Here is an 8,231-nt window from a genome sequence, read left to right on the forward strand (position 1 = left end):
ACGCGCTATCTCAGAGTGCCTGGCCGAGCCCCCCAGGCCGTGCTCTGGGCAGCCGCGGCAAAGCAGGCGGGGGGGTGAATGGGGGACACACCGAGCCCCCCGCGCCCCCCCAGGGGTTGTTAACGGAGCCAGGAGCTTCGGCCACTTCTGCACTTGTCCGTAGCCCCGTGAACTGGCCGCTGGCCGAAATTCCCCGTGTCTCTGTGCCCCATGGCGGGTGGGGGGGAGGTCGGGGGGGTGCAGGCCCGGCTGAGCCCCCTGGCAGGAGAGAAGTAGCAGTGGATGGGGCAAACAGAGCCCCGTGCCAGGGGACAATGGGGGGGGGGTCCTCAGCGGGCTTGTGGGGCGCCCCAGAGTTTTCAAGGTGTCCCCCCAAAATCTCAGCTCAGCCCCAACATCCATGGGGTGAATGCTGCTTCTGGGGGCCACGGGGGGGGGGGGTTGCCTCCTGATGCCCCCCCCCGCGCCTGTGCTCACGGCCCCCTCCCCAGGCCGCCCCCTCCTCGCCGGAAGAAGTCGGAGATGTCCTGCAGGGTGACGTGGGGCTGGGCCCCCCAGGCCGGCGCCCTCGGCGTCCCACAAGGCCGCGGTGCTGCCGGCCGGCCCCCGGTACCAGTCCTCGGCGCCGGGGCGTGGGCCGCGGGATCCACAGCTCGCCCGCCTCCGCCTGGGGGGCTCCGTCCGGCTGGGGGGCTCCGTCCGGCTGGGGCGGGGCCGCCGGCTCGATCCACAGCGCCCCCCCCCCCGGCGCCACACGTTGGGCACCCCCCGGGCCCGGGCGGCCCGGAAGAGCCGCTCGCCCAGCAGGGCCGAGAGCACGGCGAAGAGGCCGGCCACCCCGGCCAGCGCCAGCATGGCCGCCAGGCAGGGGGACGCAGGGCGGGGCGGGGGGCGGCGAAGGGGGGCGGGAGCGCGGGGACGGGGGGCAGAGACGGGGGCATCGTCGGCGAGCCGCTGCAGAGAGAGAGAGATGGGGAGATAAATGGGGGGGTTCGTGGGGGGGAGGTCCCAGCTCTGACCCAGGACTGGCTGCGGGGCGGGGGGGGACCCAGGGCCTGTCCCCTCTGGGGGGGGGGCGGCTCTGATCTGGCCCCAGGGCAGGGGACTCGGGGGTGTGGGGGATGGGACGCGGGGCCTGTCCCCTCTGGGGGGGGGCGGCTCTGATCTGGCCCCGGGGCAGGGGACTCGGGGGTGCGGGGGATGGGACGCGGGGCCTGTCCCCTCTTGGGGGGGGGGGGCGGCTCTGATCTGGCCCCGGGGCAGGGGACTCGGGGGTGCGGGGGATGGGACGCGGGGCCTGTCCCCTCTCGGGGGGGGGGCGGCTCTGATCTGGCCCCGGGGCAGGGGACTCGGGGGTGCGGGGGATGGGACGCGGGGCCTGTCCCCTCTCGGGGGGGGGGGCGGCTCTGATCTGGCCCCGGGGCAGGGGCACTCGGGGGTGCGGGGGATGGGACGCGGGGCCTGTCCCCTCTGGGGGGGCTCTGATCTGGCCCCGGGGCAGGGGACTCGGGGGGTGCGGGGGATGGGACGCGGGGCCTGTCCCCTCTGGGGGGGGGCGGCTCTGACCTGGCCCCGGGGCAGGGCACTCGGGGGTGCGGGGGATGGGACGCGGGGCCTGTCCCCTCTCGGGGGGGGGGCGGCTCTGATCTGGCCCCGGGCAGGGGACTCGGGGGTGCGGGGGATGGGACGCGGGGCCTGTCCCCTCTGGGGGGGGGGCTCTGATCTGGCCCCGGGGCAGGGCACTCGGGGGTGCGGGGGATGGGACGGGGGGCCTGTCCCCTCTCGGGGGGGGGGCCTCTGATCTGGCCCCGGGGCAGGGGACTCGGCGGTGCGGGGGATGGGACGGGGGGCCTGTCCCCTCTGGGGGGGGCCGCCGGCTCCGAAGCGGGGGATGGGCCATGGGGTACTCACGTCAGGGCCGGGAGTGGTGGGTGCCCGGTGAGCCAGCGACTCGTGGGGGCTGGCGAGGGCCCGCGGGCTGGGCCGGGCGGTGCCCCATGGCTGGCCGGGGCCGTGTCGGGAGCCGGGCGGGGCTGGGGGGGGATGTGGTCGATGGCGTGACGCCGCGTTTCCTGCCCCGGGCCGCCAGCGCCACTGACGTGATGGAAACGGCTTCTGGGGCTGGGGAGGGGCTCGGAGGGGGGTACCCTGTCCTCAGAGCCCTGCGGGGACCCAGGCGTCCTGGCCTGCTCCCAGGTCAGGCCCCTCCCTTCGGGCTCCCGCGTCTCCGGCACTTCCTGTCTCAAACCTGCGCCCAGCTTGGCTGGAGGTCCCCGCCTGTGGGGGATGGGACAGCGGGGAGGGGGGCGTTGACCTGGGACTGGGCCCTGGGGAGGGGAGACCTGAGAGCCTGTCCCCTGAGCCGGGAGGGGGACGGGGACACCTCTGCCCGGGAATGTGGACGGAGGCGGCAGGAGGGGGCCTGCTGGGGGGGTTCAGTGTCAGTTTGGGGCTGGGCGGAGGAACACAGGGAACCCCAGGGCTGGGGTCTAAGCTCCCTGCCCCCCAGAAGGACGTGACTGAGGGGTCCTGGTTGTACCCACAAGCTCTGTTGTGGACTGTGTTCCTGTTGTCCAATAAACCTTCTGTGTTACTGGCTGGCTGAGAGTCTCGGGGAATCCCGGGAAGTGGGGGGCAGGGCCTGGACTCCCCCCCACTCCATGACAGCCCCTTCCCGGCCCTGTCCTCCGGCTGTACACCTCCCGGCTTTGGGGTCCAGTAAGGGGGTGAGGAACTGGAGCCTGTCTGCGGGGTCAACCCTGTGCATCTCGCAGGCATTCTCAAAGGCCGTCAGGAAGCTATCTATGTCCTCCCCCTCCTTCCGCTGGGCCAGGAGCCACTTATCAAAGCTCCTTGCAGTCTTGGGTCCCCCCTCACTCACCGCAGCCGGCGCCCCACTGCTCCTCAGCCTGGCCAGCTCCAGTTCATGATGCCTTTGTTTCTCCTTCTCCTGATGCTCCCTCTCCTTCTCCTGACGCTCCCTCTCCTTCTCCTGACCCTCCCTCTCCTTCTCCTGACCCCTCCCTCTCCTTCTCCTGACGCTCCCTCTCCTTCTCCTCCTGCTCACGCTTATGTTGTTTTTCATGATCCTCCAGCTCCCTCATTTTCATCTCCCTCTCCCATTCCAGCCGCCTCCGCTCCAGGGATGGGGAGCTCCGCCGGGAGGATCCCCTGCTGGGTGCCGGGGTCAGGGTGCCCTCGGTATTCGCCGGGCTTCCCCCAACCCCTCCCCCGGACATAGGTAGGAAGGGTCTCGGGGTGTCCTCAGCAGCGGTCTGACCCCTCCCAGCCCGGTCAGGCCCCAGGGCCCACGCTGCGTCTGCCAGGCGCCTTCCCTCAGGGACAGGGATCGGGTCATCCAAGCGATCCCTCTCCTCCAGCTGGGCAATCAGCTGTTCCTTGGTGGACCTCCCGATGCGCAGCCCCCTCTGCCTGCACAGCTCCACCAGGTCGCTCTTCAGGCGTTTAGCGTACATCTCCCTGCTGGCCCCTCGCAGGCCGGGCAGCTTCCCCACGGTTTCCAGGAAAAGCCCCCTCGTGTGCCGGTCCTTCTTGAGGTCACCGACTCTTTGCCAGGGTCGAGCTGCAGATTCCTCCGCCCCTGGGACCGCTCGCTGCAATCCCCCGGGGACCCTGTTACTGCAAAAGTCTTTCTCTCTGGTCACACATTCCAGGGGTTAACCGCCCCCCGAAACCGTCTCTCTCTGAATCTTCATCACGCCTGGTCCCCGTCAATTCCCCTTCGTTTTACTGCTCCCCAGTCACTTACGGCAGGAAGCGCCGTCCACGGGGTGCAGGACATCCCACCGCTGCCACCAGTTGTCACGGAGTGTGGGGGAGTCCAGGCCCTGCACCCCTCTTCCTGGGATCCACTGAGACTCTCAGCCAGCCAGTAAAACAGAAGGTTTATTGGACAACAGGAACACAGTCCACAACAGAGCTTGTGGGTACACCCAGGACCCCCTCAGTCACGTCCTTCTGGGGGAGCAGGGAGCTTAGACCCCAGCCCTGGGGTTCCCTGCATTCCTCCACCCAGCCCCAAACTGAAACTAAACCCCCCCAGCAGGCCCCCTCCTGCAGCCTCTGTTCACATTCCCGGGCAGAGGTGTCACGCTCTCCCCCCCCCCCCCCCGCCGCCGAGTCCCATGTTCACATGCCCCCCCCCCCGGTCACATTCCCAGGTCAACACTGCCCCCTCCCTGCTGCGTCACATCGTCACAGAGGTGCACAGCCGAATGACAGGGCCGGAGCAGGGGACTATGAACTGTTCAAGCAGGCCCTGCTCCGTGAGTTTGGGCTGACCCCCGAGATGTACCGGAGAAGGTTCCGGAGTCAGCGTAAAACGCCTGAGGTCACCTACCTACAACTGGCCAACCGGATGCAGGGGTATGCCCGCAAGTGGACAGCTGGGGCCCGAGCTAAAGAGGACCTGCTGGACCTAATCGTACTGGAGCAGCTGTATGATCAGTGCCCTTCCGACCTGAGGCTGTGGCTGGTGGACAAAAAGCTCGAGAACCCCCAGCACGCAGGGCAGCTGGCCGACGAGTTTGTGAACAGTCGGTCAGGGGGTAGCCGGGAGGAGCCCCAAAAGAACAGGCCCCCCCCGATGCAGAGAGAGAGTCACCACGGGACCTCCCAGGGGGAAATAGGGGGAACCCCCTCCCACGGGGAACGCCTGGCGTCGGGCCCCTCCGACCCGCTCGAGGGGCCCAACGTGACCTGAGCTGCTATCACTGTGGCCAGAGAGGCCACGTACGGACCCAGTGCCCCCGGGCTCAGGGACAGACTGAGCAGACCCAACCTACCCAGGGTTAACTGGGTAGGGACCCAGCTGGACGAGGGGCAGACGACCCAGGAAAGGGGGCCTACCAGTTTACCACCTGCCCCGGAGGGAAGAGTACCCCAGGCCAGCTCCGCCAGAGGGCTGGAGGCTCTGGACTCAGGGTGCTCAGTTTTACAGGGTGGGCGCGGGGCTGTCCCTCCGGAGAGAGTGCCTTGTTCCCCTGGAGGTGGATGGGAGGAAGGTCAATGGATACTGGGATACGGGCGCGGAGGTGACGCTGGCCCGGCCCGAGGTGGTGGCCCCAGATCGGGTGGTGCCCAACACCTATCTGACCCTGACAGGGGTGGGCGGGACCCCATTTAAGGTGCCCGTGGCAAGGGTACACCTGAAATGGGGGGGCCAAGGAGGGCCCCAAGGAGGTGGGGGTGCACCACCATTTGCCCACTGAGGTTTTGATGGGGGGAGACCTAGAGGACTGGCCAAGCAAGCCCCAGGCCGCCCTGGTTGTGACGCGTAGCCAGAGCCGGCGAGGGGCACTGCGCCCTGACCTCGGGGAGGGTATCACACCGGAGGCGCAGGACCCTACCCTGGTGGGGAGGGAGGGCCGAGGGGCACGGCTCAGAGAGGCGGAGGCCTCAGACCTGGCCAGCGAGAGGGAACCGGGCCCCGTCCCTGCCCCAGCCGCTGAGTTCCAGGCCGAGTTGAGGAAAGATCCCTCCTTGCGGAAGCTCAGGGACCTGGCCGACCTCAGGGTGGGACGGACCATGAGGAGAGGCTGCCAGGAGAGGTTCCTGTGGGAGAAGGGGTTCCTGTACCGAGAATGGGCTCCCCCAGGGGAAGTAGAGTCCTGTGGGATCAGGAGGCAGCTGGGGGTCCCCCAGAAGTATCGCCGCAGGCTCCTGCACCTGCCCATGACATCCCCCTCGCAGGGCACCAGGGAATCCGGCGCACCCGGCAGAGGTTGCTACAGAACTTTTACTGGCCCCGGGGTCTTTACCACGGTCCGGCAGCATTGCCGATCCTGCGACCCCTGTCAGAGGGTGGGGAAGGCCCGAGACAAGGGGAAAGCGGCTTTGAGACCTTTGCCCATCATAGAGGAGCCTTTCCAGAAGGTGGCCATGGACATCGTGGGGCCTCTCAGCAGGACGACCCGGTCGGGGAAGAAATACATTCTGGGGGTGGTAGATTTTGCCACCCGCTACCCCGAGGCAGTGCCCTGAGCTTCCATTGAAGCGACACCGTGGCCGACGCGCTCCTGACCATTTTCAGCCGAGTGGGGTTCCCCAAGGAAGTCTTGACAGACCAAGGCTCCAACTTCATGTCGGCCCTGCTCCGGTGCTTGTGGGAGAAATGTGGGGTCCGGCACGACTGGGCCTCAGCGTATCACCCCCAGTCCAACGGGCTGGTGGAGAGGTTCAATGGGACGCTGAAGATGATGCTGAAAACCTTTATGGACCAGCACCCACAGGACTGGGACAAGTCCTTACCTCACCTGCTGTTCGCGTACAGGGAGGTGCCCCCGGAGTCGACCGGGTTCTCTCCGTTCGAGTTGCTCTTCGGGAGGGGAGTGAGGGGCCCCCTGGACCTGATGCGGGGCGAGTGGGAGGGGACGGCCTCCCCCGATGGAGAATCAGTGGTGGGGCATGGCCTGACTCTCCGGGCAAAGCTCGCGGGCTTGGCCGGGGGGAAACCCGGCCAGGGCCCAAGGGAAGCAGAAAGCCTGGTTCGGCCGCTCCGCACGGGCCCGCACCTACGCCACCGGGTCCAGGGGATGCTGCTCATCCCCGAGAGACAGAACAAACCACAGCCCCCTGCGACGGGCCCTTTGAGGTCATCCAGCAGCTGAACGAGGTGGACCGTGTAGCCGAGCGGCCCAACCGGGCTCACAGCCACCGGGTGGGCCAGGCCAGCCTGACGAAGCCGCACTGGGACCGGGAGAGGCTGGTCCTGGCCGTGTGTGGCCAGTGGGGGAGCAGGGAGAGGATCCCCAGGTGGATCTATTTCCTGAGACAGGGGGCCAGCCCTTTGCCGGGATCAGTTCCCCTCTCAGACGAGCTTACGCCCGCCCCCAGACGGAGACCCGAGGGGCGCTGGGTTCCTACCAGGAGCTGTTCTCCAACTGGCCTGGGCTCCCTAAGCCGGCCGCCCACCAGCTGGAGACAGGAGCCCACCCCCGGTAAGATGCTCCCCATTTTGGGTCACTGGGAAAACAGCCCAGGACCTGGAGAGAGAGGTCAAGAACATGTTGGCTTTAGGGGTGATCCAGCCGTCCCCCAACCCTCGGGCCTCTCCCATGCTGCTGATCCCCAAGGAAGACGGGTTGATCCGGTTTTGTGTGGATTACCGGAGGCCTAAGGCCATCACCAAGTTCAATGCCCACCCCCACGCCTGGGCCTGACGAGCTTCTAGACGAGCTGGGGGGTGGGGTCATGGATCTCACCAAGGGCTACTGGCAAGTACCTGGGGATCCGGATGCCCGACTGCAATCTGCTTCTGTCACCCCCCGGGGCTCTGCGAGTTCCTGGCCCTGCCTTTCGGCCTAACGGGGGCACCGGCCACCTTCCAGCGCCTGGCGGACCCGCTCCTGAGGGGGAGGGAGAGTTTGGCCATGGCGGATTTCCATGACATCCGTGTCTTTAGCCAGACCTGGGAGGACCACGTGTCCCAGGAGAGAGGGGGCCGGGTCACCTCCAGGATGGAAAAGCTGGCAAGTGCCAGGTGGGGCTGGCCGAGGTGTCGTACCTGGGCCACAAGGTGGGGGGCGGCTGCCTAAAGCCAGAGCCGGCCAAGGTGGGGGTGGTCAGAGCTGGGCCTGCCCCCCAGGCTTTCATTGGGGTGGCGGGCGACTACCGGGGCGATGCTCGGGACCTGCTCCCTCCGGAGCCGGGCAGGACTCTGGGGAGTCTCCTCTCGGGCAGCAGCCTGTCCTGCAGGACACACAGCTCACCCGGCTCCACCTTCCTGGGTCTGACCCCGGAGCCTCCAGCCTCCTCTGCCCCTCTGGGCGCTGCCCACCGCGAGTCCGCCCAGGCGGGGTCCTGGGGGGGCCAGAGGGTCCTGCCCCCCGACTCCGCAGGCAGCCGGGACTCTCCGCCCGCTGGGGACCCAGAGGATTTATTCGTTGACAGGAGCCCGGCGCAGGGCGAGGGGTCCCCCGTGTGCCCAGCCCCCCCTCCCCACCCCAGAGGGGCCACGACCCGGCGCCGGGCGAGGGGTCCCCCGTGTGCCCAGCCCTCCCCCCCCCGCCCCAGAGGGGCCACGACCCGGCGCCGGGCGAGGGGTCCCCCGTGTGCCCAGCCCTCCCCCCCCGCCCCAGAGGGGCCACGACCCCGGCGCCGGGCGAGGGGTCCCCCGTGTGCCCAGCCCTCCCCCCCCGCCCCAGAGGGGCCACGTCCGGCGCCGGGCGAGGGGTCCCCGTGTGCCCAGCCCCCCCCCCGCCCCAGAGGGG

The 8,231-nt window shown here is 68.8% G+C and overlaps 1 protein-coding gene across 1 annotated transcript in view; it reads right to left on the reverse strand.

Annotated features, from left to right (window-relative positions):
- C6H16orf54 (chromosome 6 C16orf54 homolog) overlaps positions 1-5,796 on the reverse strand; it is a 7,956-nt gene extending 2,160 nt beyond the window's left edge. The window contains exons 1-3 of the mRNA XM_073346347.1: positions 5,781-5,796; positions 1,912-2,132; positions 3-954 (exon numbers count right to left, since the gene is read on the reverse strand). Coding sequence (XP_073202448.1) covers positions 3-954; positions 1,912-2,132; positions 5,781-5,796 — 1,189 coding nt within the window. The remainder of the gene's footprint in view (positions 1-2; positions 955-1,911; positions 2,133-5,780) is intronic.
- Between the last annotated feature and the right edge of the window lie 2,435 nt (positions 5,797-8,231).

Source organism: Lepidochelys kempii, chromosome 6, assembly GCF_965140265.1.
Source record: "Lepidochelys kempii isolate rLepKem1 chromosome 6, rLepKem1.hap2, whole genome shotgun sequence".
NCBI classification, from domain to species: Eukaryota; Metazoa; Chordata; order Testudines; family Cheloniidae; genus Lepidochelys; species Lepidochelys kempii.